The sequence below is a fragment of the Oratosquilla oratoria genome, chromosome 36, assembly GCF_046742065.1.
Source record: "Oratosquilla oratoria isolate Oo_2021 chromosome 36, ASM4674206v1, whole genome shotgun sequence".
Classification (NCBI taxonomy): domain Eukaryota; kingdom Metazoa; phylum Arthropoda; class Malacostraca; order Stomatopoda; family Squillidae; genus Oratosquilla; species Oratosquilla oratoria.
The window spans coordinates 34,587,787-34,612,436 of record NC_134812.1 but is presented as its reverse complement, the minus strand read 5'-3'; the positions used below and the strand labels follow the sequence as shown (position 1 = coordinate 34,612,436).

At 40.2% G+C, this 24,650-nt stretch overlaps 2 protein-coding genes across 5 annotated transcripts in view; one reads left to right on the top strand and one right to left on the bottom strand.

Moving 5' to 3' along the window:
• LOC143019103 (uncharacterized) overlaps positions 1-24,644 on the bottom strand; it is a 61,356-nt gene extending 36,712 nt beyond the window's left edge. The window contains exons 1-3 of the mRNA XM_076174802.1: positions 24,582-24,644; positions 8,164-8,343; positions 6,748-6,914 (exon numbers count right to left, since the gene is read on the bottom strand). Of these exons, the coding sequence (XP_076030917.1) occupies positions 6,748-6,914; positions 8,164-8,172 (176 nt within the window). The 5' untranslated portion in view covers positions 8,173-8,343; positions 24,582-24,644. The remainder of the gene's footprint in view (positions 1-6,747; positions 6,915-8,163; positions 8,344-24,581) is intronic.
• Positions 10,865-19,407, top strand: LOC143018959 (uncharacterized). 4 transcript variants are annotated; one of them, XR_012965794.1, is made up of 7 exons: positions 10,865-11,739; positions 15,025-15,294; positions 15,585-15,824; positions 16,067-16,169; positions 16,596-16,792; positions 17,078-17,278; positions 17,579-17,665. XR_012965794.1 is itself a non-coding variant. In XM_076174590.1 (6 exons), exons 2-6 carry the CDS (start codon positions 17,188-17,190, stop codon positions 18,937-18,939), a joined length of 723 nt encoding a protein of 240 aa, XP_076030705.1. In that variant the 5' UTR covers positions 16,660-16,792; positions 17,078-17,187; the 3' UTR covers positions 18,940-19,407. The 4 variants fall into 4 exon arrangements, 1 of the variants encoding a protein (XP_076030705.1); XR_012965795.1 differs by lacking the exon at positions 10,865-11,739 and adding an exon at positions 17,897-17,929 and having other exon boundaries at positions 14,396-15,294; positions 17,078-17,294; XR_012965793.1 differs by lacking the exon at positions 10,865-11,739 and having other exon boundaries at positions 14,396-15,294.
• Positions 24,645-24,650: the final 6 nt, after the last annotated feature.

Below are 24,650 nucleotides of genomic sequence, written 5' to 3'. Positions count from 1 at the left end.
AAGGGGAGAGGGTGGGGGAATATCAGATCATTTTTTGGTGGAAGGTAAGTTGAGAGTGGAGGATAGATGGAGAAGGAGGAAAGGGACAAAAGGTAGGGAGGTTCTTAGAGTGAACTCCTTGAATGAAAAGGAAAAGGAGAAGGAGTACGAAAAGAAGCTGAAGGAGGAGTGGGAGGGAGTAAAGGATAGAGCAGAGATGGGTGTGGAAGAGGAATGGGGATGGTTCAAGGAGGGAGTCTTAAAGTGTGCAAGGATGGTGTGTGGAACAAGAAGGACAGGGGGAAATAGAAGAAAGGGTAGTGAATGGTGGGATGAGGAAACAAAGAACGTTGTAGAAGAGAAGAAGCGAGCATTCACAGATTGGTTACAAAAGAGGACAGGGGAGTCATATGAGACGTACAAAGAAAAGAAAAGAGAAGTAAAGCAAAAGGTAAAGGAGGCAAAGAGGAGAGCAGATGTGAAATGGGGTAGGAGTATGACAGAAAATTTTGAAAGTAATAAAAAGATGTTTTGGAAAGAAATTAAGAGAGGAAGAGGAGGCGAATCAAGTAGGGAAGAAAAGGTAAAAGGTACAGATGGAGAGTTGATAATGGAAGAGATGGCAGTGAGGGGAAGATGGGCAGAATATTTTAGGGAGTTGCTGAATGTGAAGGAGGATAGGGAAGGAAAGATAGCTGCAGTGGGAAATACGAAGAAAATGAGAGTGATGAGTGAGGAGAATGGAGGAGAAATAAGGAAGGATGAGGTGAAGGCAGTTGTAAAGATGATGAAAGCAGGTAAGGCACCTGGTCTGGATGGATGTCATGCAGAATGTCTGAAAAAGGGAGGTTCAGTGATGGTGGACTGGTTGGTGAGATTATTTAATGTTTGCTGGAGAGAGGGTAGAGTACCGGAGGACTGGAGTAGTGCCTGTATAGTTCCTCTTTACAAGGGAAAAGGGGACAAGTGTGAATGTAGTAATTTCAGAGGGATTAGCCTGTTGAGTGTAGTAGGGAAGGCTTATGGGAGAATCTTAATTGAGAGGATTAGGAGAGGAACAGAAGGAGTAATTGGTGAGGAACAGTGTGGATTTAGGACGGGTAGAGGTTGTGTAGATCAGATCTTTGTGGTAAGACAGATATGTGAGAAAGCTATAGGAAAGGGGAAGGATGTTTTTTGGGCTTTTATGGATCTGGAAAAGGCTTATGATAGGGTAGACAGAAAGGCACTGTGGGAGGTTATGCAGATTTATGGGATAGGAGGAAAGCTTTTGGGAGCTGTCAAGAGTTTTTATGTGAGTAGTAGAGCATGTGTTAGGATTGGAAATGGAGAGAGTGAGTGGTTTGAAGTAAAGGTGGGACTTCGTCAAGGATGCGTTATGTCGCCCTGGCTGTTCAACTTATACATGGATGGGGTGGTGCGAGAGGTGAATGCTAGGGTAGTGAGTCAGGGATTGGAGATGGTTAAAGAAAATGGAGAAAAGTGGGAGGTGAGCCAGCTGTTGTTTGCGGACGACACTGCGCTTGTGGCAGGGTCAGAGGAGGGATTGAGGAAGCTGGTGGCAGAGTTTGGGAGAGTATGTGATAGAAGAAAGCTAAAGATAAATGTGGGTAAAAGTAAGGCGATGAGATGTACAAGGGGTGAAAGTGGCAGTAGACTGGAAGTGAACATTAAGGGAGAGCGACTGGAGGAAGTGGATAGTTTTAGATACTTGGGTGCAAGTGTAGCAGGAAAAGGTGGAGGTAGAATGTAGATTGAGAGAAGCGAGTAAATGCCTTGGTGGTTTAAAGAGTGTAATGAGAAATAGACATTTGGGAATGGATGCGAAGAGGAGACTGTATGAAGGAGTGATTGTGCCAACAGCACTGTATGGGGCAGAAACGTGGAACATAAGAGAAGAAGAGAGAAGGAGGTTGAATGTGTTTGAGATGAGGTGTCTGAGAAGTATGGTGGGGGTTACTAGGCTAGATAGAGTGAGAAATGAGGAGGTGAGGAGGAGAACAGGGGTGAAAAAGGATTTGGGAGATAGGGTTGATGAAAGAATATTAGGATGGTTTGGACACATGGAAAGAATGAGTGAAGAAAGACTAGTAAAAGAGGTATGGAAGGCAGATGTGGAGGGAGTGAACATGAGGGGACGTCCTAGGATGAGGTGGATGGATGGGGTGAAGGGGGCTTTGGGGAAGAGGGGAATGTCTGTTGAGGAAGGAAGGGAGAGGACGGAAGACAGAGGTGAGTGGAGAATGGTTGTATATGGATGATGTTGTGACTGCATGAGGAGGAATGGGCGGGGTGGGTGGGGGGGGGGTAGTATGTGTGAGTAAATTTTGACGCAGCCCGAAGGGATTTCTCCCCGTCCTCTCCTTATATGCAAAGGGGGACGGAGAGGGGGGGTCGCCGATTAAATGAAGCGGCCTTGCTGTGGATGTACTGTGTCTTGCGACACTGCTTCTGACCTAGGGCGGTGGGCAGGGTGCAGGGATGACCCGTCATCCAGGAGGTGCTCAGATGAGAGGAAGGGTGGGAGGGGTGTGGAGTGTATTTAGGGATGAAATGGGTGGGAGTGTTTTTATGCCTTTCCCTTTTTGGCTACCTCCCTTGGAAGGGGGAAAAAGCCTTGGTATATGTATGTATGTACCACATAAAAAACTAATAAAGAAGATAGAGTCAATAGGTGGCATTAGAGGAAAATTATTGGAATGGGAATGGATGAAAGACTTCCTGATTGAGAGGAAAATGAGAGTAGTAATTAGAGATAAATTCTCAAACTGGGAAGAAGTGATAAGCGGTGTCCCGCAGGGATCAGTACTGGCCCAGATCATGTTTGCCATATACATTAATGACATGGATGAAGGTGTAGAGTGTTATGTTAATTTCTTTGCAGATGATGCAAAGATACTAAAGAAGGTAAAAATGGAGGAAGACTGCAACTCATTGCAACAAGATTTGGACAAGATCTGGAATTGGACTCAAAAGTGGGAAGTAAAATTCAATATAAAGAAATGTAGTATAATGGAATTTGGAAAGAGTAAAAACAGAATATCAAAAGATTACAAAATTGGTGAAGAAGAGGTGAAAAAAGTAGACTCGGAGAAAGATCTTGGAGTGATGATCAGCAAGGACATGACACCAGATAAGCATATTGATAAAGTATTCGGAGAAACTTACAATTTATTGAGGTCAATTAAAGTGGCGTTTGCTTATTTGGACGAGGAAATGAAAAAAAAAAAATCTAACTACACTAATAAGACCAAAACTTGAGTACGCAGCAACACTATGGACACCCAGTACCAAAAAGAATATAAAAAAATTAGAAAGAATACAAAGAGCAACAACAAAACTAGCACCAACTCTTTCCGAACTGACATATGAGCAAAGACTGTCCAAACTAGAATTACCAACTTTGGAACAAAGAAGGGAAAGAGGAGACTTGCTGACTATCTATAGAATAATGAAAGGAATGGAAGTCTTAGATAAGAATGACTTGTTAATATGGGATAATGGTAAAACAAGAGGACACAAAAAGAAACTAAAAAAGGATAGTTATGGAAGAGATCTGAAAAGGAACAGCTTCCCACACAGAGTGATGGATACTTGGAACAAATTAGACAACGAAACAGTGTGTGCAAACACTATTCAAGATTTTAAGAACAAATTTGATGCTGAGAGATACAAAGACTAGTCACCACAAGCATAGCTCTCTTCCCGTATAATACAACTGGGTAAATAAAGCAAATCTTTAGGAATAATAAATGGATGCACTAAAATCACCCAAATAGAACATCTACATGAAAATAATGGGCACAATATTCTACAAAAGAGCCCTCAAACCCACTCATCCTTTTCACATTACATATGCAAAACCAACTTATATATATATATATATATATATATATATATATATATATATATATATATATATATATATATATATATACATACATAGATATAATGATACTCAGTTATGTACAACCTGACACCAATACCATACATATCCATACAAAAATTTATACACATTCAAGTGACAAAACAAGCACTTCAATCCTGATTTTCCAACACCATATTTCACCTCACTCCCCAGACATCAGCCCAACCAAGAAATCCCTCCCATAAGGAAGAATCACATTGACATGCATGCGTTCAGGCCACTACTATGGAACACCTCACCCTACACTACCCCACTCTTGCTCTACCCAGACAAAAACATAATACCGGTACTTGTATTTCCTCCTTAAGTGAGTTGTGGCCCAATCCAGTGACCATTCCAGCTATCTGGGAGCTATGGTCTCTTACAAGAGAGACCTAGGGTAACAGACTGACTGATATGTGGCAGTGGAGCACATCATGTAACACTAGTAATAAATAGCTTTGCAAAACAACTCCAGAAATTTGGAAAATAGAGATACAGAAAATCATAGCGGACACTGATGCCAACCCTCCTCCCTTTTCCATTAAAGATGTGGAAGCAGCAATAAAGTAATTAAAAATCTCCCACAATGGAGGCCCAGGTAAAATATCAAATATTCATCTAAAACACTTTGGCTTAAAAGCAATAGAGGCCCTGACCAAGGTGTTTCAACCAGTCTTGGCTATACAACAAAACTCCATCAATCAGGAAAAGAGCACATATAATGACATCAAAACCAAACAGACCCTCAAAAACCCAGCATCCTACAAACTGATCTTATTACTGTCCACCATATTTAAGCTGATGAAAAAACAAGGAAAAAGAAATACAAAAAGCTGGGTCCTTTGTTACCTTGTATCACCTCATTTAAACACCTTTAACAACATGCAAGGAAATACAGTGAAAATATCCTTGTCCCCTGCCACAGGGTGCTAAGGAAGAACAAAAAGGTGGAGTTACAAGGATGGCAAAGAAAATATTTAAGGCGGGTAATAGAAAAAAAAGACTAGTAGAAGATAAAAGGAATTTGGCATCCCTCCTTGAAAAGAGATTAGTTCCAATTATAGAAGAATGCTGCATGACAGGTCTGTAGGGATGTTGTTAAACTCCCTAAAGTGGTAGCTACATAAAAAGTATGCATTCAGTGCCCCATATGAAGACTTTACTTATATTGAGGGTAATTTAATTAACAAAAAGAGTAGGATTTTACTGGTGCAAAGTCTGTGTAATTCTTGATGTATGTAATTATCATTTATTGTAACCATTTTTCAATCACTAAAATAAAAACAGAAATCATGATTAAATAATCTTTAAATAAAAATCTTGTCTTTAAATTATGCCTTAATAACATAAAAACATTCCAATTATCCCACTTCAGAAAGTGATTCCCAAAATCCTTGTCATTTTTGCAATGTCACAAGAGCTTTGTGTTGTTCAGTTCTTGTCGGATATATCTGAACTACAGTGACAGATCTGCAACACAAACATTTCCCTTCTTTCATGATTGTACATTTTCCCTCTGTTGCATTTCTTACATACTCTGCCAATGCCCCCTATATTATACCTACAGAAATGAGAATCTGCAACCAAAAGCCATGCAGGCATGAATGTTCAAAGACTGAGTACATAGAAACTTCACATGGATCCTGCTTTTCTTTTTACAATATTTTATATATGGAAAGATATACTGCATCTTACTACAATGGCTGTGGTTACTACTCATACATACATATATCAAGGGCTTTTAGTGGGCACATGTCAAGTATGTTGTATATATAATATTATATGATTGTATAAATATGATTGATTACATGTGTTAGCCTTGCTTGTATAAATATGTAATTGTGTGGATTCCCTGGTAGAACCATGTACCAAGTTCCCACCAATGAGTGAGCCTCATGCCAAGCGGCATCAGTTTTTCCCACAGCATTAAGTGAGAGAGCACATTCGCTTTCTTTAGTGTCATATTTTTGTGTCAATACAATTTTCTTCACAAGAAACTTGTAAGTTTTTTCATAGCCACCAATATGATAAACGGTAGCAGCAGTGGAATTTGAACCCATGCCTCCGAAGAAACTGGTGCATGTGTCAAGTATATTATATTTATATTATATAATTGTATAAATAAATAAATACAATTGATTATATGTGTTACCCTTACTTGTATAAATGTGTAATTGTGTAGATTCCCTGGTGGAACCATGTAGTAAGTTCCTGCCAATGAGCACACCTAATCAGTTTTTCCCACAGCATTAGGTGAGAGAGCACATTCACTCTCTCTAGTGTCATACTTTTGTGTTAATACATTTTTTTTTACAAGAAACTTGTCAGTGTTTTCATAGCCACCAATATAGGCTTTTCCTACTTACAAGAGAGGTAGCCAAAGTCAAAAGGCATAATTCCACTCCCACCCAATTCATCCCCACTCATTCCACCCCCATTCACCACCAATATTCCCTCTAACCACCATCACTGTATAGTACATCTCCTTTTCAGACACTCCACATGACACCCATCGAACCCAGGTGCCTTACCTGCTCTCATCATTTTAATAACTGCTTGCACCCTACTTTTCTTATTTCTCCTCCATTTTCCTCATCCATCACTGTCATTTTCTTAGCACCTCCCACTGCAACCACCATTCCCTCCCTATCCTCCTCCACATTTAGCAACTCCCTAAAATAATCTGCCCATCTTCATCTTACTGCCACCTCTTCCATTATCATCTCTCATAAAACATCTAAGCACTTTTTCTTAAACCTGTTGTCACATCTGTGAGTCACAGTCATAAAAAAAATCCTTTAGAACCCAGAGATCAATTTTCCCTTTCCTTGCACATGAAATGAATTGAAGCTGATCACCTGGTTCTGGAAGGGGACCTCGAGTTGTTCGTGGATGGGTTCCTTGAGGGGCGAATCACATCCAGGGAAGAAGATCCACCTGACCGTGGTGCTGAAATTGGCTCAAATACAGGTGAGGTGTCTAATTCGTTGTACTTTGCACGGTAGTATTCAGCTGTTTTGTTCGCCTGTGTTAAGATAGCATAAGTTGATTGTTACAGATAATATAACAATCTTGCTGCTCCTGCTGATAATCATAATGTTAATAGTAACAACAATAGTAATAATCTTAATATTAATAATAACAATAATAACACTGCATGACTACCATACCTAATTACAACATTGTTTGTCTGGCTTTGGTCAAGTGCAGTATGGTATATTTCGATAATGTTTCAGCTGTGGACATTCTTTCAGACTAGGAGTTTAGAATTCATTGACTGATGAGACGTAGCAAAGAGACTATGCCTAAACTTAGGAAATTTGATTTATAAATGTTACGTACTGAACAAACTCTTATCTAGATCACAGTAAGAATTTTTAGGCACTGTGATACTGTAATTTATGTGTGAAAATATTGGGTGCCCCTTCGCCACCCAAACATACTATTGCGTGGGCCTGAGCTCCCCCAGCCCCCATCTTCCTAGTCCCTACGCCACTGATGTACAAGTAAGAGTAGATATTCAATCTCAGTCATGTGCATCATGACTTTGTACCTGAAAAAATGTAACAAGCAAAACATACCAATAAAGGCTCCATTCTCACATGATGTTTATTTCGATGGTAGATATAGGATCAATCAAATCAGCCATCCTGAGTCCACTGCTGAACAAAGGCCTCCTTCATGGCATTACATGAATCACACGACTATGCCATCCTCTGCCACGTCACTCCTGCAAACTTCTCGATCTCGTCTCTCCACCTTATGTCTGGTCTCCCTCTTCCATGCTTCATATCTCGCAGCGTCCACTCAGTAACACACTTGCTCCATCGCTCATCAGTCATTCGCACCAACTTACCTGCCCAATTCCACTTCCTCTTTTTTTTACTGCCTCCACAATATCTTTCACGCTAGTCTGCTCTCTCAATCAATTTGCTCTCTGACCACGTGTAGGGAGACGGAACTTATGAGTGACGTCACAATATGTTTGAATGCTACATGACGTCATGTCGACTCTGACGACCTTTTCAACAAAAGTGGACTGACGTTGATTATTTGGATTTCGGTGTGCCCCCCCCCCAGTTAAAACGGGCTGTGTAGTTTACTACAAGTATTGCATGTGAGCCACTCGTCTTGATACTCTACATATACGCCGCACCCTTCACAAACTATTTATTACCATGCTACTTTAGTTGCACTTGCAGTTTATGACAGCCATAGGATCATCGACTGTAAGTTGTTTTATTACTATCGAACGTTATGACATCACCATGTACCTTGTCCATATGGCCGGGGTCGGCGCCATTGCGCAGAAGAAGGTCGTATGTGTCGCCCCCGTCTTTAGCCACCGCCGCGTAATGCAAAGGCGTTCTGCCGTGGCGGTCGGAGGCGTAGACGGCGGACTGGTTCCTCTGAACGATCCAGTCCGCAACGGGGAGATGCCCCAGCGCTGCTGCCTACGGAAAAAAAAGAGAAGTTAATTTACATTTCCGAGAGTGAGGATGTAAGGGAGCCTGTAGTGTGTATATCTATTTATATAATTATGTACATATAAAAACATCTAGCAGGTTTGCGCTAGGAAGTTGTAAATACGCGTTGAACCTACACCACGCAGGGTAGGCAATCTTGTATTTGCATTGGTCGAAGACTCACGCACTTTGTCCCGTGTGTAGATTTGTTATAAATTGTACCAGTACTGGTGCGTGAACTCTTTTATTTCCACCCGGAACATTTGGAAACATATGGTGGCAGCGGAAACTTAATGTTTGCCAATTTTTGCGACAATTCGCAGTGAAAACTAGTGCTGCACTAGTGAACTCATTTTCGCGGGAATTTCCGCGTATCTTTTTCTCTTGTTTTCCTTCATTTTCACAGGTTCGGGGGGGGGGGGGATATGCCCTGGAGCGGCAGTTCTAGTCTGGCCATGCCGTCCACAAGGCTGACAAAATAATTATGATAAAAAAAAGGTCAAAGGAGCCCTGAATATTTTTACCGCAATATACTAATTTTGCGTTAGAATCAACAGAATATGAAATATTTTTCCCCTATTCTTTCTACAATAGGGACATTAAATACAATTCTTAAAATCCGTTTAATTATCTTGCAAGCCAATAGTGGCGTCACTGAGAACTTTGCCCCGGGGGGCGGCACTTTGCTCCGGGGTGGCACTTTGCCCCGGGGTGGCACTGAGGCATGTAAGGGCCTACGTCGGCCCGGTCTGTATCATCAGAATACTGCAAGGCTCCTCAACATCTTGCTGCAATAACCGCTGCTTTCCCACCGTTGGGCGCGTGGATGTTGTCCAGAGCTCTTACATGCCTAAGTGCCGCCCGGGGCAAAGTTTTCAGTGACGCCCCCCTCCCCCATCTCCACCATTCCTTACAGCCTGTTTTAGCTATTGGCTTGTGAAATAATCAAACGAATTTTAAACATTTCATTTAATGTCCCTATTGCAGAAAGGATAAGGGACAATATTTCATATTCCTTACAGCCTGTTTTAGCTATTGGCTTGTGAAATAATTAAACGAATTTTAAACATTTCATTTAATGTCCCTATTGCAGAAAGGATAAGGGACAATATTTCATATTCTGTTGATTCTAACGCAAAATTCGTATATTACGGTAAAATATTCAGGGCTCCTTTGACATTTTTTAATATAATTATTTTGTCAGCCTCGTGGGCGGCATGTCCAAAACTAGAATTGCCAACCCCCTAAATGTCCCGCCCCAGGGCATATGCCCCCCTGCCCCCCCCCCCCCAATGTGAGGGCCCTAATGTTGTCAGATGAGTATTGACTTTCGAGCCCTTGCGGTGTCCATTACTTACCACATTGTTTGCCTATTTTTACTTATCTTTAATATAGTTACCCCTTGCATTCTTTACGTTTTCTCTTAGTCTCGTGTATTGTGAGTTTTCAATAAAAAAAAATTCATCCTCATATCGCCATGTTTTGTAAATGTGTGTTAGCCAGGATCACGTGTGTAGCTGTTGATCTGCAGTTACTCCTTGTGCAGAGGAGAGCCATACTGCATTCAATGGCCTCCTAGCCTGTCTTCTGAGGGTACTTCTACAGGAATCAAAATTTCCTCTCCAAGCAAACGACGCCTACAATTATCTGTATTGGAGCTTGTCCTTTTATAATTATTTCCATTATTGCTATTTTTGTATATACATCTTTATACATGTTGTTAAGAAGTGGTCGAGCTATACCGGCCCCTCCATTTCTCTGTAATCATCTCAATATGTCTACTTGACGTCGTCTCTTTTTTTCCACGGTAACACAATAACTGCCCCCAAATATGCCTTATCCCACTTCAATGTTGCTTAGCGACAATGGGACCGAGTTTAAGAACGAGGTACCTCATTGCCAACATTTGCAAACAATACAATATCACCCAGACTTTTGTAACTGCTTATCGTCCCTCCTCTAACAGTCTGGTGGAGCGGACGAATAGGAAAATACTTGATATCCTGAGGCACGTTGCTTGTGATCTGCAGGAAACTTGGGAACACTAGTTACCCCATGTCAGTGCTTGTATTAATAGCACAATCAATGTAGCAACGGGAAAGACATATCATTATGTCATTTATTATTCTGAGAAGAGGCTGCCGTATGATCTCTTGGATACTCCTATTCGTCCTCTCTACAACTTTGAAGATTAGTCACCTTCAGTGCCATACACTGCATACCATGCATGATTCTGTCACACGAAATCTTTATGAGTCTAGATCAAACATGATACAGTAACAACACAGTATGGCTATACATGTTTCCATCCAAGTCGGTGATCATGTTTTTAAACAAATGCCAGAGCGACATTCTAAATTAAACAACAAATTTACTGGTCTTTTCCTGGTGAGGCTTCATACCGATAGGTTCATGATTTTTTACCCATCTCAAGGACTTAGTGAGATTCTGCATTCTGATAGGCTAGAAGAATCAGGTGCCTATCCCAGCCAGCAAGGCTAATCTGGCCCAGACCTGATTTACTTCTGGCTTGATCTGGCAAGATCTGGCCAGATGATGCCAGGTCTGGAACATGATCTGATTTATATCTGGTTCCACAGCAAATTTTGACATGTTTGTAGCGATACTAAATGCTTCAAAATTTATTTATTTGGGTTACTGCCCAGTTTTTATAAAAGAAAAATATAAAATCAAATTTTTTAAAAAGTTCTAGTTGCCTGCCATGCCAGATATGAAATCGACCTGGCGCAGATCTGGTCACCAGATTTATTTCTTCACAACTATAGCAAGCCTGGAAAAATATGCCAATGCACCAAAATGGCTTATATCGTCAAACAGGAAGTTGGGTGGTGTGTTTCAGAAGGATAAATATGGCCCTGGCGCAAGGCAAACATCTGATTTGGCATGCCTGATATGGATCAGATCTGGGCCTGATCGGAAAGTATAAAAAAATGGGCCTTTAGGCCAGAAAAAGCTGTCTGTCTGCATAAATGCTCAATCCGTCCCAATAGCCATTATATTTAAGTTGTAGGCCGTTGTCGACCAAACCTAATATTAAGACCAAATGATCAGTCACAAGAATTCACTTTCTCAGACTTGATAAATTGCATGTTTAGATTCAAATGTCCCGCCAAAAATACTTTCTGGTACGGTAGATTTGCCAGCAGCGCAAAACTTAACAAAGTTTAATTTGTTGTTATATTTTTACTTTATTTTAAAATATTTTATTTACCATTAAAAGTCTACCAAGTGAAATGTTTTAAAATAATACTTTACAACATTTTTGCTGCGGATGACCCACACTGTAAGCATTGACGGCCATATTATCATTTCCACCATGTGATTGTGTTTGCAAAATATTCGTGAATTTCTGTGCTATCCTGTGTTCGTGTATTTATAATTTTGTATATTTAGATAGTATATATGTGCTTCAACTTACTTTTTGCATTATTTCTGATTAAGTGTTAGTAATTTTATAACAATTTTAAATTTTTTGCGTCCAAAAATCTGTGGGGGCGGCGCGTATTGTGTGCATGTACAGTGTATGTGTATGCAGTATGTAGTACATGTACATGTGTACATGTCTATGTACTGCGGTCTTATACATGGTAGGCCCAGACTTGAGGTTTTTCGTATTTTAAATGATCAATACATGGGCATAAGAGGCTCTGGTTAAATTGAAATTGCATGGTTTTTGGTTTGGTGTATGATTATAGGCTACCGTATTTACGCCTATTGATAAAAATGTTGGCCTAGCAAGCCCGGTGGAATTTTTTGCCTTTTGTGGTGTTTGGCTTAGTACATGTATAGTAGTTTTTTGATTGGTTGTTCTTACTTCTGGCATGGGCTTTGTTCCCGGCTCGTATAAATTAAGACAGTCCTATACTTCTTTTATCTAATTGTCCAGGTAGGCCTACATAAAAAGTAGGCTCGCAATTAGTCTATCCTTGTTTTTCAAATAAAACATATATCTGGTCTCTGCCGGTAAACTGAGGAACATGAAGCGTGCACGTTCAGGTGATTCTATTTGGACCCAACGCAGGCATATCAAAAAGAATGTTTTAGCACATTTGCAAGATGTTCAGAATTGGGTAAATGATTATGAAGGTGACAATACCAAAGACGATGAAGTTTATGTTGACTTTCAGGGTATTGAGAATGAAGGGAAAACTGGGATGGCCGAAAAACTATCATATGAGTGTCCTCCTAACAGTGACATTGGTACTGACACAGTACATATTGCCACTCCTTCCGAGTCGATAGTCACTGAAAATATGTCTGCTGTCAGCGACCTACATGTAGAGAGCGACTGCGAGGATAATCAAAGTGTGTGTTCATACGATAGCTGGTATTCATATGGTAAATCTTCAGCGGATTCCAGTAGCGATGAAATTAATGAAACATACGAAAAGCTCGACGATGATGAGATTAAATCAGCACTTGCTGTTTGGGCAACAGACTTCAGCATCAGTCATGCTGCTCTACACAGTCTGTTAAAAATATTGCGAGTTCCATTACCAAATTTACCCAAAGATCCCCGAACTCTACTTGGCACACAGACAAGTTATACAATTAAACAAATCTCTGGTGGGGGGAAGTACTACCACTTTGGGATAGCTGAAGGAGTTTCTGAGACAGTGCGCCAAAATCACACTTTTTCTTCAGGACTCCCATTGACATTTCACATTCAAGTTAACATAGATGGTTTACCTCTGTTTAAAAGTTCCAGGGCACAGTTCTGGCCCATATTGGGCAAAATTGATGAGTTAAGAGGAACGCCTCCGTTTATTATTGGCCTGTTTTGTGGGGAGGAAAAGCCTGGAAAAATCGATGAGTATCTTGAGGACTTTGTGAAGGAAATGATGGAAATTGAAGAGCATGGAGTTTCTCTAACATTGTCAGAAACCGAAGTGGGTGGATTAGTTAAGATATCCTGTTTTATCTGTGATTGCCCAGCACGATCTTACCTAAAACAGGTTAAAGGACACACTGCTTACTATGGCTGTGAAAGATGTACACAGCGTGGGCTTTGGAAAGATAAGATTACTTTCCCTCTGACAGATTCAGATCTGCGTACTGATGAAAGTTTTAAAGAAATGGCACAACCCGAACACCACACAAACATCCAGTCACCTTTGTGTCAGCTGCCCTTGGGTATGGTATCTCAGTTTGTCCTGGATCCAATGCACCTCGTTTATCTTGGTGTAATGAGACGGCTTATATGGCTTTGGATGAAGGGTCCCGTTGCAAACAAGTGTCGGATTGGTACAAATAATATCAAGGCTATCTCTGATCAACTAATTTCATTTCATCCGTTTATTCCTCGTGAATTTCCAAGGAAATGCCGTTCATTGAGTGATGTAGATTGTTGGAAAGCCACGGAGTTCAGACAATTCCTTCTTTACAGTGGCATAGTTTCACTAAAAAATAACATCCCTGGGTTTGTTTACAAACATTTTCTGCTCCTCTTTGTCAGTATATACTGTTTATCAAGTCCAGTGTACCATACAAGCCATTGTGCGTATGCAAAAGAGCTTCTCCTCATGTTTGTCAGGCAATTTTGGAAATTTTATGGTAGGAATATGCTCATCTACAATGTGCACAATTTGATTCATTTGGCATCTGATGTTCAGCGATTTGGAACCCTTGATTCATTTTCTGCATTCCCATTTGAAAGTTTCTTAGGTTGTATAAAGAGAATAATTAGGAAACCCAATTCACCATTACCTCAAGTAATTAGGAGACTATCTGAAACGAAGCGGCGAAGGAATGGCACTAAGAAATAAAAATCTTCAGTTCAGACAAAATGTAGCCTTGAGCATGCACATTTTTCAGGACCTCTTCCATTTGAATACAGGAAATATTCCCAGTATAACAGTGTCCGATACAATGAACTGTATTTCTCCAAGAATAAACCTGATAACTGCATTGGTATTGACAGTCACGTTGGCCTAATCAGGAATATTATAAAATCGCCAGATTCAGATAATATTTTCGTCATTTATGAAACTTTCCGGTCAGTTTTAGATTGTTTTGATTATCCTTTGGTTTCTTCTCAACTTGGCATATATAAGGTATCAAACCTTACAGGGTCAATTAAAACTGTTTCTTTGCAAGAGATTCTTTACAAGTATGTAAGGCTCCCAAGTAGCAATAATAGTGATGTTGTCATTCCAATGTTGCATCAGTTTTATTAGGGCATGTAAAGTATAGATTGTTAGGTGTTTGTCTTGAGGATGTGACCATTAGGTACATCAGGTTGTGGAGTTTTTTTTTTATTTTAGAACTTTGTGCATTTTGAATCATAGCCTAGCTGCCCCCACAAAAATTTCATTGCTCATGAATCAGCAATTTTTGTAATCAGAGTTAGAACTTTAATAACGATGCATATTGGAGAACAGTATTACTTAAAGTTATTATATTGTCTAATTTACCTTAGCTGTTAAAATCATTATCACCAATTTATTTCCTTGATTCTATAAGTTGACTTGTACTGGCAACTTTTCACTTCGTTCATTGTTGCATTTCAGTGCACATTAAAAATCACAAGTGGCATGGCCAGGTGTTTCAAACAAACCACTTTCAGTGCATTAGGATATGTGAAACAATGTTTATATTATAATCACAATTTCGCATTAACTATACTTCACGACTAAGTTAACTTTACAGCAACTAATGCTGGCAGCAATTAGTAACACTTGAAGCAGAGCTGTTTTAGACCTGCCATTCATGTGCTCATGGTGACAGGCAATTTTGGCAAACACGGAAATGACTGTAATCACAGTAACTTGGAGTATCTGGCAGCTGGACTTTGTGTATAACAAACACCAAGTCACTGGATTGGACCAAGCCTTTGTACACGGGACCAAATAAAACCAAGTATATGAGAGTTAGGAGTCCCCACTATGGTGTTTTACCTTCTACGAACTGTTCATCAAGGTAAGTCCCATGATTTATGTTTACGCTCAGACATGGATGAAGGACATTTGGTCCTTTAGTCTGGGCTGATCCACATGTTCTAAATTGATCTTCATTTAGTAGACCTGTGTACATGCATGTACATGAGCCTAGGTACATGTAATTACCCGGGTACATTGTGAATGGTATAGGTAGGCTTACATTTACGAAAAATTAGTATTGATAGCGTGATTCATTTTTAGGATATTAGGACAATCTTCACAATGTGCTTGCAAAATTTATAAATCTTTTGTTTTTATAAACATTTTCAGATTGTTTTATGATAAGAGAAATGTCTGAAAAGATAGACTACTGCGTTGTGGAATATGCTGACACGACGAGTGCAAAGGGTGAGCTGGCCATCATACCTTCAAACTGGTTAGATGGATGTTCATGTGCCCTTTGGCCACCATTCACAGACGCAAAAAGGTGTGAGAATGCTGCCAAGCGCAAGCTTCATCCTGGTGAAGAATGGCGCTCGTACCCTATAAAGCCAATCCATTACCGCAATTGTAAGTATTAAAGTGATGTGCAAAGCTTAAAGGCAAGCATAAGTTTTCATTTTGAAACAAAGTGTTCCTAAGAATCATCCTGACTGATTCTCATTTCGACCTTATTTACTTTTCCAAACATTCACTCATGTTATTCACAATTTGTTATGGATTAGCATTCTGGTGGATTGGTAGTTAGATTTGATATAGTAATTAGATTTGATAGATATATTTTTGCTTAATTATGCCCTTCAAAATTCCAGTTGATTGGAGTGCAGCTTGGTCGAAATTTAGGAGGCTAGAGGAACATTCCGAGGTGGAATCCACTGATGATGAAAATCTTGGTCGTTCAAAGCGATCAATTAGGTAGGTTATGTAACTTTACTGAGGTATAAATTAAGTTTGTTTTCAGATATCGCCTGTAATGTATAAATCCGTCATGCCAATAAAACAGATTTAATAAATTATTTAAATACAGGTAATTTTACATTCTTGGTTACAGGTAATTTTACACTCTTGGTTACTGTAAAGCAAGAAATATTCGCGCCATTAAAATTTTGCTAGTGGCCTGTCAGTCTCGCGAAAATTTACTACACGTGAATATTTCTTCTCTTACAGTATGTCGATCCCCAGAGCATTAAATATAGACCTGGCTAATACTGGGTATATAAACATATTTTGAGATTTTTGCTTGACAGTGAAGTGGAATCCATCCTCATGACACCTGATTTTGGTGACACATTTATAACTATAGTATGCATGTACTCTAAACAAATTCTCTTGAATCTTCAGATCCCCAAAAAGGTACGATCCTGACAGTGCCAATTTACGACGAAGAGGTCATTTGCCATCTCCTCCCATGCCTCCCCTTCCGCATACAAATAAGTATAAAAGAATCAGAGATCAGAATGTATCCGACTCTGAGGATGAAATTGATCAAAGTTCTGACACATCACTACCACTACCACCAAGTCCACCACAAGTAACAGGTAATTAATAATTAACAAGCAGAATAGACCTGGTAGTTCTTTAATCTTTGCATGGTAAGGAAGGTGTGAGTTGAAGGCCTTTTGTATAATATCTTAGAATTCAGTTAAAATTTAGAATCTATTAAAGACAAGATTCACAATCAACGTGAATTTGCCTGCATGTGTGAGTCGGCACCATAAGATATCATTGTCAACAATGTGGTAAATAAATGTACCGATACACATTTCAGATGCTATAATCAGACAATTAAATAGTTCTTGAGAGATTTTCCTATTGAATTTCAGGTCAACCTTTAAATGCAGCCTTATCAAGTTGCAGCAAATTCGTGAGCCCTCGTCCGCAGTATAATTCCCCGCGGAGCAGTCCAGTAGCCTGAAGTTCCCAATCGAATCCAATGAGTCCCAGTTTTAGTGGCGCAGTAACTAGGCACAGTTCAGTTGGCCTGTCTGACAGTGCACTACAAGCTAGACAAAGTCCAGTATCAAGTAAGTCCTTTTTCTGGTAAATTATATATTGGTTTTGTTTCTTTGGGATTTGCAGCTAAATTCAGAATTTTTCCTTCTCAAAATGCCATGGCTGTAAAATATCGAATAGAAAAATTCTTATACTAATGCCTGACATACATGTATTAGCAACATCAATCCCTCTCCGTTTCTGTGTGTTTTCAACAAGTAACCATTCCAACAGTGCAATTATATTTTGAAATGTATTGCGTCTATGTATAATATTTGATTAGCTGAATTCACAATCCGTGCTTAAAGATTTTATTAACTTCACTGTTTCAGTTAGCGGAAATTCGGACATAGAACGTACTACTACTGCTACTGGTGTCCGGAACCAAAACTTGTATAGTGCATTGCTGCCAACGTTGGGTAAGTGTAAGGTAATTCCAAAAATCTAATACACCTCAAAAAGCCAACCCCTGTGTTTTTGGTTGATCCAGGTACATTTAGCAAATAAACAATCAACTGAAGAGCAATTACCAATTTATAATAGAGACTATTCTAGAGTTGGCTACATGTTCACGAATTTCTATGACTATACATTTAATGGCAATTAATGTGTCATGACTTATACTGGCATTGCCTACATCTGATTTTCAGAACGAATCTTCACTGCCCTCGAGGAAATTAAAGCGGAACAGAGATTATTGAAACGTCTAATTTTGAGGAAGTCTGTTAGCATCAATGAATCTGAGCCATTGCCAGAAAGTACATTGCCTCTCACTACATTAGAGGGCGTTTTTGATCTAGAGAAGAAAATGGTTGAAGAAAATGATCTGAAAAGCCAAATAGTAAGTTCACTCTATAGCAGTAAACAAATTGCAGGAATTATTTCACTATTTTATGCTCCTTGAACTGCATGTTTTGAAGTGACAATTATATGTAACACAAAATACAGTCGCATCGCATGGTATTGCTATACAATCACTGTTATCATTTGATATCTCCCGCTATTTACATGTACTTCCCAAATGTCAGAAATATTTTGCTGATGTTTATTTTGTTAATTGCAGATAAACCACCTGCTTGCTTATAATGGACGTACTGTCCAAGAAGACACAAGAAGGAAAATGGAGGAGGTTTTTACTACTGAAGTGGCCAGGAAATTTAACCTGTCTGGAAAGGGCCAAGCTGGAAAGCGAGGTTTCGCAAATCTCAGGCTTTTTAGAGTTGTTTTTGGTAAGTTCCGGAAACATTTTTGTTATTTTGTGGTGTAAGAAGGAATCCCTAGTTGGCACGTTGATTGCAGAGATATAGAGTGTCTAGGCTTGCTTGGTCTGATTACACTTATGGCCAAGAAAAGTGGTAAAGGCATCAGTGGGCTGAATGGACGCATCATAATTACTCCCATCACATCAATTTGTTTTGGACCACACCCTACCATATTGATAGGTTACAAAATGCAAAATTATCATCCATTTGCCCCTTCAAGATCTTGTTTATCTCTTTTTCCAGATGCCCTGAGGAGATCCCACCCTAACGCCACTGACAAAGACTACCGAACTGCCCTCACCAGCTGGTTTGACCAGGCAAAGGATCGTGATGGTGGCAGAAAAGAACGGGGCACACGTAGATTGGAGACCCGAGTGGATCAGCCAGAGGCGGCTGAAAATGCCGGCGGAGAGCAGATCGAAAGGGACTAGGTTTCTATTTGAAGTGAGTTTGGAGCATTTTGTGTACCCAGGTTTTTGGCGTAAAGGGGCTGAGCAGAAATAATGGATTGGTGCAATTTGTGTAGCACATTGAAACTACAAATGGATCCTAAGAGCATGACTGGTCGTCCACAGGAAATTGTGTGCTGCAATTGATTATTTAGTTAGTTTTCGGTCCCCGGAATTTTCTCCCAATTTATTGCAAACAATCATCAAATTAGGCAACCTGTGTTTTTGCAGTTCTACGCTAATTTTATAAATCCTTATTTTTGCCCAACCCCATTGACCATTTTCCTAGGCATCAACACTTATCATGTGATGTTAAAATGGAAACCTGATCAAGTAGGCCTATTTCAAAACAAAATTTAAACGTTAATTATTCAATTTCTGTCAAAACAACATCTGTGTAATAATGAAATGTGGTGGTGGTGGCAGGAAATCAAATCCAAGTGTGGCACTGACAGAAAAAGTACATGTAGACACCAGGGGCACAGTTGCAGAGCCTCCTTTGTGTCAGTACTACATACATACATACATACATATACCAAGGCTTTTTTCCCCTTACAAGGGAGGTAGCCAAAAAGGGAAAGGCATAAAAACACTCCCACCCATTTCATCCCTAGATACACTCCACACCCCTCCCACCCTCCCTCTCATCTGAGCACCTCCTGGATGACGGGTCATCCCTGCACCCTGCCCACCGCCCTGGGTCAGAAGCAGTGTCGCAAGACACAGCACATCCACAGCAAGGCCGCTTCATTCAATCGGCGACCCCCCCTCTCCGTCCCCCCTTGCATATAAGGAGAGGACGGGGAGAAATCCCTTCGGGCTGCGTCAAAATTTACTCACACATACCACCCCACCCCCCACCCCCCCGCCCATTCCTCCTCATGCAATCACATCATCATCCATATACAACCATTCTCCACTCACCTCTGTCTTCCGTCCTCTCCCTTCCTTCCTCAACAGACATTCCCCTCTTCCCCAAAGCCCCCTTCACCCCATCCATCCACCTCATCCTAGGACGTCCCCTCATGTTCACTCCCTCCACATCTGCCTTCCACACCTCTTTTACTAGTCTTTCTTCACTCATTCTTTCCATGTGTCCAAACCATCCTAATATTCTTTCATCAACCCTATCTCCCAAATCCTTTTTCACCCCTGTTCTCCTCACCTCCTCATTTCTCACTCTATCCAGCCTAGTAACCCCCACCATACTTCTCAGACACCTCATCTCAAACACATTCAAACTCCTTCTCTCTTCTTCTCTTATGTTCCACGTTTCTGCCCCATACAGTGCTGTTGGCACAATCATTCCTTCATACAGTCTCCTCTTCGCATCCATTCCCAAATGTCTATTCCTCATTACACGCTTTAATCCACCAAGGCATTTACTCGCTTCTCTCAATCTACATTCTACCTCCACCTTCACTCCACCTTTTCCTGCTACACTTGCACCCAAGTATCTAAAACTATCCACTTCCTCCAGTCGCTCTCCCTTAATGTTCACTTCCAGTCTACTGCCACTTTCACCCCTTGTACATCTCATCACCTTACTTTTACCCACATTTATCTTTAGCTTTCTTCTATCACATACTCTCCCAAACTCTGCCACCAGCTTCCTCAATCCCTCCTCTGACCCTGCCACCAGCTTCCTCAATCCCTCCTCTGACCCTGCCACAAGCGCAGTGTCGTCCGCAAACAACAGCTGGCTCACCTCCCACTTTTCTCCATTTTCTTTAACCATCTCCAATCCCTGACCCACTACCCTAGCATTCACCTCTCGCACCACCCCATCCATGTATAAGTTGAACAGCCAGGGCGACATAACGCATCCTTGACGAAGTCCCACCTTTACTTCAAACCACTCACTCTCTCCATTTCTAATCCTGAGACAAGCTCTACTACTCTCATAAAAACTCTTGACAGCTCCCAAAAGCTTTCCTCCTATCCCATAAATCTGCATAACCTCCCACAGTGCATTTCTGTCTACCCTATCATAAGCCTTTTCCAGATCCATAAAAGCCCAAAAAACATCCTTCCCCTTTCCTATAGCTTTCTCACATATCTGTCTTACCACAAAGATCTGATCTACACAACACCTGTCCTAAATCCACACTGTTCCTCACCAATTACTCCTGTTCCTCTCCTAATCCTCTCAATTAAGATCCTCCCATAAGCCTTCCCTACTACACTTAACAGGCTAATCCCTCTGAAACTACTACATTCACACTTGTCCCCTTTTCCTCTTGTGTCAGTACTACTTGCATATAAGCGCCAGTCTCGGATTAGTTTCGCCAGTATCACATTGTCTCATTTACATAAATTCTATCGACTGTAAATTAATTTACATGTATATTGTACTAGGTCGATTTTTTTTTATCTTTTTCTTAATTTTCATGCAATGCCATGCCATTCCATATTTGTGAGAAGAATTGTTTTTTAGTGTAATTAGGCCTATTATACTGCAAGGAAGGTTTAGCTTTTATGGAAATTCCAAATTAAGGTACCGGTAGCAATACTCTGTACATGTAACGAAAATTTTTAACTGGTCCTGTTTTATTAAATGTGTTATGAATAAAATATATTTTTGATTAAAATATCTTTTTTTGTTTCATTGACAACTCATATCATCGCCCCTCCCTCTTCCATCGCTACTACTGGAATGCGACTTTCTCAACTCAATTTGATACAAATCATTAATGGTCTGGATTAGAACAGATGCGACATGGAACTCCACATCTGGGCCAGGTCTGGTGGCCACTGTGGAAGATCAGAACCATACCTGGCACCACCTGGTGTAGACCTGGTGAGATTATAATGCCAGATCATTGCCAGACCTGGATGACTTGATCATAGCCAGATCAGATGGAGTGTGCAAGACCAGAACTGGCCCAGATCTGGATGCCACATCTGGTCAAGATCTGTTTTTCTGTGTCAACAGATCTGGTTGAGATCTGGACCAGATTAACTTTGCTGGCTGGGATACCTGCATTTACCCAACCTCCCCCAAAGCTCAATATTCCCAATGTGTTACCCCCTGTTCACCACTTGTATCATCTATGTTCAAAAGGTACAATGCCTTGATGGTCAAGTGAGACTATTGTGTACAATTGTCTTGATATGCAAAATATTTTTCATTGTAACTGATATATATTCTGTATACATATATGTATTGTGTAAATAAATATGTGCAGTTGTGTTCGGCATAACGGAGGGGGTGTAAATCTTTGGTTATATTCACGAGGTCTTCTATTTTTGTCTCCCCAAATGTGTGTTTATTGTATTTTCCTATTGTCCTATGTATCGTTGTATATTTCATTGTATTTGTTTCATGTCCCGGACATCCAGCGTATTTTCCTGACCAGTGTCTTCTTATAACATGTTTCATTGTCTTTATTTTTCTTGTAATTGTCTGCTCCCTATCACGAATGTTGATTCCTCGATGAAGGCAGCTAGAGATGGTGGCCGATCTGTGTTATGGGAGCCTGTAGTGTGTATGTCTATTTAGATATATAATTATGTACATATAAAGCCATCTAGCAGGTTTGCGCTAGGAAATTGTAAATGTGCGTTGGACCTACCCCACGCGGGGTAGGCAGTCTATTTGCTGCATTGGTCCGAGATCCATGCACTCTGTCTTAGGTGGAGATTTGTTATAAATTGTACCAAAACTGGTGTGTGAATTCTTCTATTTGCCACCCTGAACATATGGAAACAAGGAGTTTCCCCAAAGAGGAATGACATTGCATCGTGGTAACTAAAGTATATGTCTATACAACTCCATCAGTGCTGAAGGGTGCCATGATAATTAATAAAATCGCTATGGAAGGGGTTAATCGAGATAGGAAGTCTTCGCTACCGAGGGAGATGAATAGAATATCTAAGCGCCAACAGAGGAATGTATCACCCGGTACGTAAAGGATGTGTGCAACATTGCAGTCTTGCATCAATTTACCTACCACACGGTCACGCCTGCAGATCTTTTGTTCGGATTTCATCTTATTTTCTTTTCTTTATTTATTTACTTATTTACTTATTTATTTATTTAATATTTTATTAATTTATTCATTGATCTATTTAATCATCTATTCATGCATTTATTTATTTATTTATTTATCTATTTATTCTTTTATTAATTTATTCATATATCTATTCAATCATCTATTCATGCTCTAATAAGCATCACATGTGCGCCCCATCCCCAGTCACTCATTTCTGTCTTCGTTTATTCAAACGAAAGGAAAATTTTCTTAACCATTATATCAATTCTTGGTTTGTTATTTTCAGATTTTTTTTAAATCACTTATCATCCCCCTCCCTATTTCATAAATAAAAATTTAATCTAATAGTTTGAGAACTTTTTACCACCCCGGCTTTTTCCCTCAGTTACATTTTCTTATTTTTTCAACCTGGGGAGGCCCTACTAGAGAAGAATCATTCAAACCACAAAATCATATATATATATATATATATATATATATTATATATATATAATATATATAATGCACCCACTAAATCGAAAGGAAAATTATTTAAAATCTGAAATCTGAATTAATTTCAGTAGTATCTAAGAGCCACAAACAATTCTATACCATTTGTGACGATGATCTCGGCCACTTCAAAATGATGAAAAATATATATATATATATATATATATATATATATATATTTTTTTTTTTTTTTTTTTTTTTTTTTTTTTTAATCGGGTGCCGCTACTACGGGACGCTCTATCTGAGACCACTTTTACACGAGCGTTTCCGTACGCGCGTTCGGGTGCGCCGCGTTTTAACTTTCAATGGAGTTCAATGGGACCGTAAAACGCGTCGTGTGAAAGGTCCCATTAAACTCCACTGAAAGTTAAAACGCGGCGCACCCGAACGCGCGTACGGAATCGCTTGTGTGAAAACGGCCGTTTTTTTCACACGGGCATATCAATAAACGCGTCAGAATTGCGTAAACGCGTTCGCATTCTCTGACAGACCATCAGACCCTTGCAGCCGTCCTGTGTTCCGGTCCGAGCCTTCCTTTCAGTCATCCATCATCTCCAGATGAAGGACGCACGGACGAAATCTGTGTTTGTTTATGCAGTAATTCAAACAACGAAAACGGAAAACCGTCATCACTTATCATGAAGACCTACAAGCTGCTGACGATGGCAAATTATTCGACTACTTCAGGACGTCATACCCTACCTTCTAGGGAGTTTCGGCCAGAGTCATAGATGGTATTAAGCTACAAGACACAAACATGAGGCTATCCATTCCACCTAAAGAAGCAGTGGCTTCCATGCGCGCTTGCGCTCGTGTGCAAGTGTCCATCACCATTAATAGCGCATTCTCGCTGGCTTGGGCGTTTGCGCCGCGTTGTATGCGCGTGCAATGCGTCGTGTGAAAGGTCCCAATGAACTCCGTTGAATGTTAAAACGTCTTGCACGCTAATGGACGAACGGAGACGCTCGTGTAAAAGGGCTCTATCGCTTACGCGCAGACTAGAAGTAGCCACTTCCCAACTGCAAACATATTTCCCGTGGAGCCTATGTATCACAGAACTCATGCTAACGACTGACTAACTATCTAATCAATCCTTATGATTACCATACGTCCTACTATAATAAGAATTAACCGAATTACCTTGTGCAGAGGATTGAGTCCGTTGTGATCCTTCGCTGTGAGGATTTCGGGTTGGTCAGCCTTGGTCTC

What these genes read in the sequence shown, in the direction of transcription:
- LOC143018959 (XM_076174590.1), top strand. Translation starts at nt 17,188, where the DNA reads ATGAGTCCCAGTTTTAGTGGCGCAGTAACTAGGCACAGTTCAGTTGGC. An exon ending in TAGACAAAGTCCAGTATCAA is followed by an intron (nt 17,279 to 17,578) that starts GTAAGTCCTTTT and finishes TCACTGTTTCAG; the next exon opens with TTAGCGGAAATTCGGACATA. An exon ending in GCTTTTTAGAGTTGTTTTTG is followed by an intron (nt 18,476 to 18,751) that starts GTAAGTTCCGGA and finishes CTCTTTTTCCAG; the next exon opens with ATGCCCTGAGGAGATCCCAC.